The 13102-nt window shown below is 47.5% G+C and overlaps 1 protein-coding gene across 3 annotated transcripts in view; it reads right to left on the reverse strand.

Moving 5' to 3' along the window:
• Positions 1-12772, reverse strand: part of LOC138299133 (transmembrane protein 268-like) — a 48457-nt gene extending 35685 nt beyond the window's left edge. Inside the window, exons 1-2 of one of the 3 annotated variants that reach the window (XM_069237180.1) lie at positions 12677-12772; positions 9292-9515 (exon numbers count right to left, since the gene is read on the reverse strand). In XM_069237180.1, coding sequence (XP_069093281.1) covers positions 9292-9391 — 100 coding nt within the window. In that variant the 5' untranslated portion in view covers positions 9392-9515; positions 12677-12772. Of the gene's footprint in view, positions 1-9291; positions 9516-12224; positions 12599-12676 lie in introns of those variants that run through there. The other 2 variants (XM_069237179.1, XM_069237181.1) reach the window with 2 other exon arrangements.
• Between the last annotated feature and the right edge of the window lie 330 nt (positions 12773-13102).

A 13102-nucleotide genomic window follows, 5' to 3' on the forward strand; every position in this document is an offset into this window, starting at 1 on the left:
GGTAACAAGCTTGTCCCATAACACACGGGGAGGTACTATTCTCTCCCCTCTCATCACGATGTCATCACGAATATGAAGTTCTGATCTTACTTCCCAATACCCCTTCAGTTCTTCTTCCAAATCTTTCGACCTTTCCGGACAACCCTTGACAATTTTTTCTTTCAACATTGTTAACACTGGGTCATTTCTGATTCCTTCATTCCACTCACTTTTCGTAAGACCAGCAAGGTCTATGTGCAACACTGGCTCCAATAGATCGGTATCTTCCTCTATTTCTACCTCCCTAGGTGATTTAGACAAGAAATCTGCAATTATGTTTCTTTTCCCTTGAACATATTCTATTCTAAAATTAACATTTTCTAAAGCTTGGATCCATTTTGCAATACGAGGAGTAGCTCGCTCTCTCCCTTTAGTGGTGAACATCCCAGTAAGGGGTTTATGATCTGTTCCGATGGTAAAAGGCAAACCCCATAGAAAGAACTTAAAGTGTTTTATAGCCCAATAGCATGCTAATGTCTCTCTCTCTATAGTAGAATAATTTGCTTCCGCAACTGTAAGAGACCTTGAAGCGAAAGCTATAATATCCTCTTGTCCATTTGCGCTCTGAGATAAGGTAGCCCCCAACCCTTTACCACTAGCATCTGTGGTCACTATGGCTTTTTTTCTGAAATCAAAATTTCTCAAATTAGGGGATTTGACAATGGCTTCCTTTACTTTTTCAAAGGCTTCCTGACAATTTTGATCCCAATCAAAGATAACGGGTTTTTTAGCAGTGTTCTCATGGGGGCTGTTACATCAGCAAAGTTGTGTACAAATTTAGCCATCTACTCAGCTAACCCTAAAAAGGACTTGAGTTCCAGCTTATTGGTGGGAGCCTGGGCTTCTTTCACTGCTACTACTAGATCGTATTTTGGCTCTACTCCTTCCTTTGTTATTTTGTGCCCCAGATATTCAACTGATTGTACACATATCTGGCATTTGTCTCTCCGAATGGTCATTCCTGAACACTCCAATGCTTTAAAAACTTCCCTCAAGGTGGAATCGTGTTCCTCTTTTGTAACACCATATATTAGGATGTCATCCTGAAAACACAATGCCTGGTCTATTCCCTGTAATACTCTTTGCATAATACGCTTGAAAACTGCAGCAGCAGAAGCCAAGCCAAATGGCATTCTGCAATGTCTAAAGGCTCCATATGGAGTGATGAAGGAGGTGAGTGACCTGGATGAGGGATGAAGCTCTACCTGATGGTACGCCGATGATAGATCTATCACACTGAAGAACTTAGCTGGACTCATGGTACTCAGCATTTCACTTATTCTGGGCAGGGGAAACCTGTCAACCCATATATTGGAATTAAGATCTCTCAAGTCCACACATACCCGTATTCCCCTGCCTTCCGTTTTCTTGGTAATCACTATGGGAGCCAACCATAATGAGCTCTCTATTGGTTCTATGACTCCTAATTTTTCCAGCTTTTCCAACTCCAGTTTCAAAGGTTCCTGCATTAGATATGGGATAGGTCTGACTTTGTGAACAACCGGTATGGTACCCTCCTTTATTTTTATTAAGTGTTGGTAGTCCTTCAACAATCCCAATTTGTCACTAAACAATGTAGGAAATTCTTCACACACCTTTTCTCCTTCCTTGGATTTGGCCACCACAAGGACTTGTTCATCATTATTTGGGTCTAATTTAATACCTAATTCCTTTTGATGTTTCCATCCTAGTAGGTTTGATCCTTTGTTAGTAAAATGCACATTACCTTTGGTTTGCCGGCCTTTAAATGTTATTTGTAACTCTAACCTACCCTTTAAGGGTATGGGACCATTGTTGTACCCACCCGGAGAGATATCAGCTGGCTGTAATTTGTATCCCCTACCTTGGAAATATGTCTCATACACTCTATACTCAATGAATGTAAACGGAGAGCATGAATCAGCATATGCCTTTACCTTCACCCCATCAAGTTCAATATTACACGTAGGATATGAGTTGTCGCACTGTTTCCCTTCATCTGTTTCTTTTAATTGTAGCACATACCTGTTTCTAACCTCTTGGGAGTCTTCAATTTTGTGTACCACCTTCTTTTCATTATTCTCACTCTTTTCATTTTTACACACACGCGCAAAATGTCCTCTAACACCACATTTCCTACATACACAATTTCTAGCAGGGCACATGGGGTTGTTAGCTAGGTGTCTATTATTGCCACACCTAAAACATTTACTTTTACCCATATCTATGTTGTTCGTAATATTCCTTTTAACTGCTATTTCATGAATTCTACTCCCTCCTTCTGGATCCGATTCTTTGTCTTCTTGTTTAGAACATGTCTTGACCTCTTTCACTTCCTCCATATTTGGGGTGTGCTTAATTAGTTTCATACATTCAACTGTGTGTTCTATGCCCTTGGCTATGTTGATTGCCTCTTTTAGAGCAGGATTGTGAACTAATAATTTCTCCTGAATTTTAAGATTGTTAGTACATCTTACTAACTGATCTCGTATTAGAGAGTCCTCTAAGCTTCCAAATTCACACGTGTTAGCCAAACGTCTAAGGCATGCAATATAACTAGAAACTTTTTCATCCTTGCCCTGGATTCTACTGAAAAACGTATGTCTCTCTAACACCACGTTAACTTTATGCCCAAAATGGCTTTCTAATTTCCTGATCGTTTTTTCATAGTCATCTAATACTTCTCCCCCATCATCCTCCTCCTCATCAAGATCTGTAAGACTCTCGTACACTTTACGTCCTTGAATACCCAAATTATGGAGTAGTATGTGTTGCCTTCTCAATGCTGTGAATCTTTCCCCTCCTATGGCTATCAAATATGAGTCAAATAGTTTTATCCACTCCTTCCAAGAAAGGTTCGGTTCATCAAATTTACTAAGGAAGGGAGGTGGTTGTGACATACTCGCTGCCGCCATTGTATGCTGCGTGAAAATCTTTTATACAATCCTATAAAGCTTTGAATTCCTGTAAAAGGTGAATTATCTACTCCTTATACACTGTCTGCAATTAATCGCTCTGTCGCATATTACTTGTGTATTGCCAGAAGTTTTCCACTTTCAGCTTTTTCAGACTTCTTTTGTAACTATTCATACAATAGTCACTTTCTGTGCAGACCAAATCCAGATTCTATAATGAAAATTCCTCCTGAAAAGATGGGTCCAACATATCCCCACTGTTCAGTTCAGCAATGCTTTCTAGTGTTTTAAACTGTGGTTGCTGAACGTGACTCCACCTTGTTTGTCACGTGTGTTGCCTGAAATTGCCCCTGGGAATCGCTTCCCGTTCAGGACACTCTTCTTCCAGCTGCAATACGATCCTGGCTATTGTCACTAGAAACGCGAGCTGCCACACCGTGTAATTCCACCTCAGCTCACCTATTTTGAAAGCAGCATGATGGAAATCCTTCCTCGTGTGAGTGCCGCTGCCGCCCCTTTGATCTGCAAGAGCGCGTCTTTCAGAAACTTCTCCCGCGCATGCTATTCCTCCGTCTGCAGCTCTCCTCACCTCGATTCCGGAAACTTCTTGTGGATCTTTCCTCGTGTGAATGCCGCTGCCCCCGCCGATGATCTACACTAGCGCGTCTTCGTACAGATCCTCCGACTGCAGCTCTCCTCTCAGCTTACTCTCAGCCAACCGTGCACCAGTGGTGTCCACCGGTAAGACAGCTCTCCACCGTCCCTCCAATCTGACACCAGAACTGGACTTCAATACGAGGTAGGCACCAATTCTGTACCACCCACTGAAGACGGTAATAACAATCAGGGGCAAAGAGCGTTCTCTGTCCCCTGCACAGCTGTCCCTCACTCGTCGCCACAATAATTTATGTTGTAATCTTCACAGTAATGAAATCAAGAAATAAGAAGTATTACTGGTTCCAGCTGTTTATTTCAACGCTCCTCGAACTCCGTCTTCACATCTTCTCATGCCTCACACTTCTCAACATTCTACAGTAAGCTCCCGGGTATACCAATTTCCCCACATTCCAAGGAACAACGGAACATACCAATTCCTATCTCTAATATATATATTGCCTTATCTTTTTCTTGAAATTGTTTTATAACATTGTACATTGTAATAACTATATTCATATCTTACTTAACGAGAAAATGCGCCTCTACATATATATACATATGTGGATTATAACAAACTTGTTCCATACAGGCGTTTCCACTGGGGTGTATTTTAAGTGGTTTGTCCTGTCGGCTTGTCCCAGAGATGTGTTGAGTGGCAGCCGTCTTCTCTTCCACGTTTCTGCTGATCCATTTTACCCCAATTACTCCATCAGTAGGAATATTATCTTTGAATAATTTTAAATCCTATTAACCATGGAAGATGTATTGTACTTATGAACGACTGTGTGCGCTTACACATTGTTTAGTTATTTACCCATTTTGCTGTATACTTAATTTGAGAAAACTCATTTTCGTGTATTTTTTGTGGGGGCATTATCCATGGTATAGACACAATTTAAAAACAGATCAGATCACCTAATTATCAGCTTATATTGTTAAATTTAAGTGCACACAGAAGACTTCTTGGACTTGGATTTTTTGGACTTAAAATGTTTTAGATTCTAACCACTGGTGCTAGAGTGACAATTTCACCCAAGGAAAAGGGAAAAGCACTCTTGATTACGATATTGAGCAATGCAAGTGAAATACCCAGGCCGTGAGCCTGTGGCTGAGGATTCAGCCCTAGTCCACACGTCTCTGCCACCTGACAAGCTACGGTATCCTACAGAATCCTCGGTGAAGCTCTGGTTTCAGATCTATCTCACAACACCTTTCTCATGGCCAGAACTAGAACATATGGAGTCCTGGGTAGCTCATACACGCCCACAGTTACTACCTCTGAGCCAGTACTAGAGCACAGACTCCTAATGTTGTGTCGGACCTCTTCTCACTAGCCCACAACTCCTCCCTCTCAGAGAGGTCTAGAACCCATTGAGCTCTGATTTGGCCAGAAGCTCTCTCCTCAAACCACTTAACCTTCTAGGTGTCCAAAGATCGAACTATGGACTTACGTTCTGACTTGATACCTCAGTTCTCACCTCCTCCACCTCAGTCATGCCTAGGACAGACCCCTGGCTTTATGCCTGAGGTCTCAGCATGCCTCTCCTCCACACAGCAAAGACTAGAACCATTGACTCCCAAGTTCATACCTGAACTGTCACTACTAACCCATGCCGCCTCTGTCTCCACCACGTCTAGGACCCATAGACCCCTGGCTGAACTCTGACCTCTCTCCTCAGGCAACTTATGCTTCTTTGAAGCCTGGAGTAAAACCATTGCCTTCTGATTTCATGCATGACCTCTCACCCCTAGCCCTAACATCACTGTTGATACAAGTACAGACCCATTGACCCTGACTGAGCTACCACTAGCAAACACCTCCTCTTCACACAGCATACACTAGAACATGGACTCCTGTCTGCATGCGTGAGCCCACTCCACTAGCCCACACCTCCCCCACCTCAGACAGAACCAGAACCAATAGTCCTTTGACTTCAAGACGGGGCTCTCAGCATGACTACTATCCCACAGCCAACACTAGGACCACGGACCCCCGAGTTCATGAGTGAGCTCTCACGGCTAGCCTGTTCCTCCTCTTCCTTAGCCGGAATTAATATCAGTAGACTATGGTTTCATGCCTAGTTTCTAACCAGTAGCCCATATCTCCCTCTCAGCAGGATAGAACCCATGGACTCCTAACTAAGCCCTCAACACTCAACAATAGTCCACACCTTTCCCAACACCCACAACTAGAACCACAGACAAGAGCCAAGGGCTCCACATCTTCATGTTTGAGTTCTTATAAGTAGACCACACCACTTCCCCATGCAGCCAAGAATTGAAGCCACAGACCCTCTGACGTCATGCCTGAAATCTCACAAGTAGCTCTCAGTGCTCTCTCAACAGTATTAGAAGCATAGATTAGTGGCTTCATGCTTCAGACCTCATCTCTAGTCCACACCACCTCCACCTCAATCAGGACTAGAACCAATAAATGTTAAGTTAGTCAGGGCTCTCACACCAAGCCCACATCTCCTCCCACAAACAGAACTAAACTTATGGAATTCTCACTTTTTGCCTGATCTTTCACTACAAGCCCACACTTCTTTCATCTCATCCGGGAATAACACCAGAATAACCCTGACTTCAAGTGTGAGCTCTCACCGCTAGCTTTAACTCTGTCAGGACTAGAATCAGTATACCCTTGACTTCACGGTTGAGCTCTCACCAGTATTTCACGTCTGCTCCAGCTGGGCCCAGACTAGAATCTATACACCCCTGACTTCATGTGTGACCGCTAGCTCACGCCATCTTCAGCTGAGCCAGGACCAGAATCAATATGCCAATGAAGTCATGCAGGAGCTCTCTCCACCATCGACAACTCCTCCCACAGTCAAGACTAGAACCGATTTACCCCTGACTTCATGAATGAACTCCCACCACTTCCCTACGCTTGCTACAGGTGAGCCAGGACTTGAACCAACATACCTCTGACTTCATGTGTGAGCTCTCACCACTAGCCATGCCTGCTTCAGCTAAGCCAGGTATCTTGTTGTACTCGAGGTTTAATCAACAACATTCCTCTGACATTTGTGTACCAGAAGGGTGTCACTTTCTGATCATTAGTGCAGCTTCATATAGTTAAATCGCACTATTCCTTTCCTAGGAAATGTTCTCCCTCTGGCACTACTTATTCACCCCAATGGATTTTCATCTTTGTCTCCATGTTGTTTTCATTTGTTTCAATCTCCTATTATACGTTTTTATCATTTGTTTATCTTGAATGATTCCAAATTCCACTATTTTTCATTTTTTATCCAAATCAATTATACAACAAAGGTATTTGTATTCCCCTCTTAATAAATGTTATACAGATCCTAATGAATTTCTGACCTGACAAGCTCCTTCATCAAGGTGTTTTTTCTGTGTGTTAGAAATGGGGTCTCTAGTTGGCAGTCGGTTTAGACCCTGTCCCAGTAGGGACCCTCACTTTAGTCAGGATAAGGGAGATACACGCTCAGATAACCCCTGCTCATCCCCTTGGAAGCTTGCCACGAGCAGTCACACTTATCTCAGAAGCAGCGCAGGTGTCAGCAGGAGAGGCATCGTCGGGGATGCCCAGGCTGCGGTGTGAGCAAGGTGATGCCAGAGTGGGGGGGGGATACAGGTTACTGTGCAAGCAGCGGCTTGTTGCAAAGCAGGGCAGTGCGACTCCGTGCGGCATCGGCAGGTCGCGGGACAGGCCAGCGGCATCGTTAGGGTGTCGCTGTGGTTTTTCTTCCTGAACAGCACACAACACACAGTTCCCAGTGCTGTAGACAGATAAAACTGATATCCCTGAGACTTCCAACAGGAGGTAAGCTCTACTCCAAGCCCTTGGAGAACTTTCTTAAGCAGGATACACAGCAAAGTTCACCCTTTGCTTGCTCTCTTTTAAGGCAGAAGCAGCAACTGCAGGCCAACCCGGCACCACAGCAAAGGGGCAGTACTCCTCCTCCAGCTCTTCTCCTTGGCAGAGGTTCCTCTTGATTCCAGAAAGATTCTAAAAGTCTGTGGTTTTTGTTCCACTACTTACACCCAGTTCTGCCTTTAAAGTAGGCAAACATCAAAGGAAAGTCTGTGTTGTTGACAAGATCCTGCCTTGACCAGCCCTGGCCCCAGACACACTCCAGGGTGTCGGAGACTGCATTGTGTGAGGACAGGCACAGCCCTTTCAGGTGTAAGTGAACACTCCTCCCTCCACTCTAGCCCAGATGGCCCATCAGGATATACAGGCTACACCCCAGCTCCCTTTGTGTCACTGCCTAGAGGGAATTCACAACACCCCAACTGCCAGTTTGACCCAGACGTGGAATACACAAGCAGGCAGAGGCACAGAATGGTTGAGCAAGAAAATGCCTACTTTCTAAAAGTGGCCTTTTCAAGCTGACAATCTAAAAACCAACTTTACCAAAAGATGTATTTTTAAATTGTGAGTTCAGATGCCTCAAATTCCATATTACTATCTGCTCTCAAACGGAGCTGCACTTTAAGGATATTTAAAGGCAGCCCCCATGCTAACCTATGAGCGAGATAGGCCTTGCAACAGTGAAAAACGAATTTGGCAGTATTTCACTGTTAGAACATGTAAAACACACCAGTGCATGCCCTACCTTCTAAATACACTGTGTCCTGCTCATGGGGCTACCTAGGGCCTACCTTAGGAGTGCCTTACATGTAATAAAAGTGAAGATTTGAGCCTGGCAAGTGGGTACACTTGCCAGGTCGAATTGGCAGTTTAAAATGCACACAGAGACACTGCATTGGCAGCTCTGAGACATGATCACAGGGCTACTCATGTGGGTGGCACAACCAGTGCTGCCGGCCCACTAGTAGCTTTTGAGTTACAGGCCCTGGGCACCTCTAGTGCACTATACTAGGGACTAACTAGTAAATCAAAAATGCCAATCATGGATAATCCAATCAACAATACAATTTACACGGAAAGCATATGCACTTTAGCCCTGGTTAGCAGTGGTAAAGTGCCCAGAGTCCTAAAGCCAACAACAATGGGTCAGAAATTAGGAGGAAGGAAGCAAAAAGTTTGAGGATGACCCTGCAAAAAGGGCCAGGTCCAACACAGTGGTACAAAAAAGGCAATGTCATATCTTACTTTGTTTATACTACAACTCATTAATTCACATGAGATAATCTTGAATCATTTAGCTGAGCCAGGTCCAGCACCTGTAAGCCTCTGACTTCATGGCTAAACACTCACCTCTACCCCACGCCTGCTCCAGCTCAGGCTGGACAACACAGGCATGAGTCTCCCCTGGTACAGTACTTGTCCCCCAACAGCAAACACAAGAACCATGGACTCCGCACATCCTGTCTGTCCTGTCCTATCTATATTACACCTCCCCCAGGATCAAGGACTAGAGCAGTGGTTCCCAACATGTGGTCCGGGGACCCCTGGGGGTCCACGGAGCATTCTCAGGGGGTCCGCGACTGCTAAGAAAATTAAATAATATTAACAGATTAGGTGCCCAGGTTTCAGTAATGACTTAGTAGGGGGTCCCTGGATTCCCATACTGATTCAGTGGGGGTCCCCGGGTTACAGTAATGATAAAATGGGGGTCCACAGAAGTCAAAAGTTTGGGAACCACTGGACTAGAGCCCTAGATCTCCGACTGAGTCTTCGGATGTCACCACTAGCATGTGCAAACACCTCCTCTTTCACACGGACGTGTAATGCCACAGTCACCCAACACCATGCGCTCACCTTGAGGACCACATCCCACACCTTCCTCTTCCACGCATGGGGCGGCGCCAGTGACAGCCTCGTCCTCGCTGGACACGTAGCCTTCGGTTCTTCTCGCCATGCTGGTTTGTTACCGCGGAGCCTCCCGAGACTCCTTTAGAGATCTGGTGGGCACCGCCAGCATCCTGAGCAGGTCTTCACCTTTCCCAGGTGGCACGTCCCTTCCCTGGCGACGCAACGATGAACTAGAGCGGGAAGTGAGGAAAGAGATGTCTAAATGAGCCAAGATGTACCTACCACTCGGTCGAGTCAAGCGCCCACAGACAAGACACCGCAGGATGGGAAACCACATCCTGTGCCGGAGGGGCCAGAAGTGACAATTACTCAAGCGCGAGAAGAGAAATCACTGCAGGTTTGTAGTTAACAATGCGCTTGCGCCATCAGCCAGCAGGTCTGAGACGTGTGAAGAAGGAAACATGCAAACCGCGTCCACCGCAGCGTTGAAGAAAAGGAACATGTGGCAGCGGAAAGGAAGGGGATATGTAGACACCGTTACACCACACTCACCACTTCTGTACAGCACAACCACAAAGCGCGTACCATGTACGCGTTGTGTCACTTTCTCACTGCCGCCAGATGTCCTTCACCAGTGCCATCAGTGATGCCACAGGTGCTGAGAACGCTGTCATCAGTGTTGCCACGTGTTGAGAGCGCTGATGTCATCAGTGATGCCAAAGGCGTGAGAGCGCTGATGTCATCAGTAATGCCACAGGTGCTGAGAGCGCTGATGTCATCAGTGATGCCACAGGCGTTGACAGCGCTGATGTCACCAGAGGTTTTGAGAACGCTGATGTCATCAGTGATGCCACAGGTGTTGACAGCGCTGATGTCACCAGAGGTTTCGAGAACGCTGATGTCATCAGTGGTGTCAAATGTGTTGAGAGCACGGATGTCACCAATGATGATGTGCAGGATTATGTCACTCATAGCATCAAAAGTCATTTCATGTCACGACCGATATCATCAAAAAATGAATGAGATCCCCATGAGGTCTACAGCAAGATGCATTAATTGGTTTTGCAGACGGCAAGTCTGCGATTCCCAAAGTCATAGGCAGCTTAGGGTTTTGACTTCAAACCCGTAAACTGCAAGATTAGTAGTCACAGATGTGCTAGATACTCCTGAGGCTTCTAGTACTGTCTGGGATGGCGCGGTATCGGGCAGTCCCCGAGGCTTCTGGCACTGTCAGCTGGTGGGGCGGTATCGGGCAGTCCCCGAGGCTTCTGGCACTGTCAGCTGATGCGCAGCATCGGGCACTCCCTGAGGCTTCTGGCACTGTCAGCTGATGGGGCGGTATCGGGCAGTCCCTGAGGCTTCCAGCACTGTCAGCTGATGCGCAGCATCGGGCACTCCCTGAGGCTTCTGGCACTGTCAGCTGATGGTACAACATCCGGCATGCCCTGAGGCTTCTAGCACTATCGGGTGTTGGTACAACATCCGGCATGCCCTGAGGCTTCTGGCACTCTCAGGTTTTAGCACAGCACCGGGCGCTCCCCGGGGCTTCTGGCACCCTCAGGTGATGTGACAGTGTCGGGCACCCCCTGCAGGTGATGGCACCACACTGGGCGCTCCCTGAGGCTTCTGACACTCTCAAGTGATGGCGCAGCATAGGGCGCTCTCTAAGGCTTCTGACACTCTTAGGATATGGTACACCATCGGGCATTCCCTGAGGAACCCTGCCACTCTCAGGCGATTGCACAGCATTGGGCACTCCCTGAGTCTTCTAACACTGTCAGGTATTAGCACAACATAGAGCATTTACTGAGGCTCCTGGTACTGGCAGAAGATGGTGTGGCTCGCTGGCACTCTCAGGGGATTGCACCTCATCGGGCACTCCAGAGGCACCCCAGCACTCTCGGGTGTCCACACACCACTGTGCTCTCTCTTAGGCTCCGGATAGTCTCAGGTGTTAGCACAGCACCAGCCACTCCCTAAGGTCAGTTGGCACAGCACTGAGCTCCCCTGGACCCTTTGCATCATGCCATTTGTATCGCAGTGCCAGTCCCTGTCCCGAACTAGAAGGGCATTGTGTGAATTAAGGGATGCCGATCTGCTGTCCCTCGCAGGCCTCCGTACCTGCATTTGCAGCCCTTTCTGAAACATTTGCAAGCAGAGTCCAGCCTTGTTGATATTAATGTTGTGCGACTATGTGACTCCTATGGCATCGTCATTCTTTGCGCTTTGATACATTAATATATCAATCGCAGCAACAACAAAAAAACAATTCTGGGGTCATAAAAGCGGTTGTGGAAGTAAACTACTGACCGACCTGCGCATAGCAGGGCCCTGGAAATCAATAATAATCTTAGTGACCTAATGATTTTAGCCACAAGATGGCACAAGTGCTCCGTACAATACAATTAAGGGTAATCATTTTTTTAAAAATCTTAGCATTGCAATAATAAAGATGTTGCAAAATCACCAGCAGTTCAATCAAAGTTCTACTCATATCAGTGGCACCACCATAGGGCCCTACGGGGTCCGCCACACTCAGTTTCAATCTCGAGAAGCTAACATTGCTTGGACACCTCGACTGATGAACTGAAAGCCTTCCAAGGCATTGCATCCCTAACGTCATTCCAGACAAGGTGTGCCTTATTACATCCGGCTCTAACTGACTGTCTGGCTCCTTCGGGACTCAAACCTGCGATCTCCGACGGGTCACAACATCTTTGCCGCACGCAATAATGGCCCGAAATATCACATAGGATCCGAGCCCGTGGCCAACAGTTTGCGCATAAGCATGTGCAGTGGGTGCAGTAACCTCCTGAGCTTTCTTCCAGAATCCGAAGTACTTGCCCGTTGTTTGCACGCACGATCTCTGCAGCAGGGGCACTTACGCGCAGAGCTATTTTGGCCCATGGGCTGAGTCACGCCCTCTCGGTCTTACTTACTTTCACTTTGCTTTTCTCCGCCGAGAGAGGTCTCTGTCAGATGCCTCTTACGGGTCTCTCTCCCGTTTCACCCTCTCCCTCTGCACTGCAGTGTCTCCCGCCGACTGTTCGCGATAACCTCTGCCCCACCTCCGTTATCATCTCCCTCCAGCTGTCTCTTGCCCCTCCTTGAGACTCTCTCATTCTGTCGCGCTCTCTCTCTCTCCATGCGCATCTATCTCCCTTCTTTCACCTGCTCCCTGCCCTGTCACTTTCCTTTGGGTCGTCTGCCCTCACTCCCTCTTCAGTTGGTCTTCTCGCTGCCCCCCACCCGTTCAGACATATCCTGCAAGGGGCTCTTCGTCCTCTTCCCTAGCCCCTCCCCCTCCTCTGGCGCCTTCCGCTTTCTCCCCCTGTTCTCTTACATCCTCTCCCATTACCCCCCATGCCCCCTCCCCTCATCTGCCTCTTACCTGCCTAGATACCGGCCCCGCTCACTGAAGCCCCTCTCCCGCCCTCCTGCTGGGGAAGCCGAGCCCCATCACATGATGTCCCTGGCTGCTCGCCCAGACCTGGAGCATGCGCAGAGGTGGGCTGTCACCTGTTGTGTGGCCCGGGCTGGAGGCAGCTCAGGGCTGTGTGCGTGCAGCGCCGGAACTCCCCTGCTCTTCCGCCACAGTACAAGGTGCACCAGTCTATTCCAGGCCCTGCCTGAGTTTCCTGGGCACGACCCCCTGTCCTTCAGGCAGCTGGGCACAGCAGAGGGCTCAGCCCCCTCAGTACTCCAGGCACTCTCAAGTCGTGGCACCCCGACCTGTCCTTGAGGCTCATGGGCACATCAGAGGGCTTCCCCGGAGTACCCCAGGTACTCTCAAGTGTTGGCACACCTCGACCGGTCC

This window comes from Pleurodeles waltl, chromosome 6, assembly GCF_031143425.1.
Source record: "Pleurodeles waltl isolate 20211129_DDA chromosome 6, aPleWal1.hap1.20221129, whole genome shotgun sequence".
Taxonomy (NCBI): domain Eukaryota; kingdom Metazoa; phylum Chordata; class Amphibia; order Caudata; family Salamandridae; genus Pleurodeles; species Pleurodeles waltl.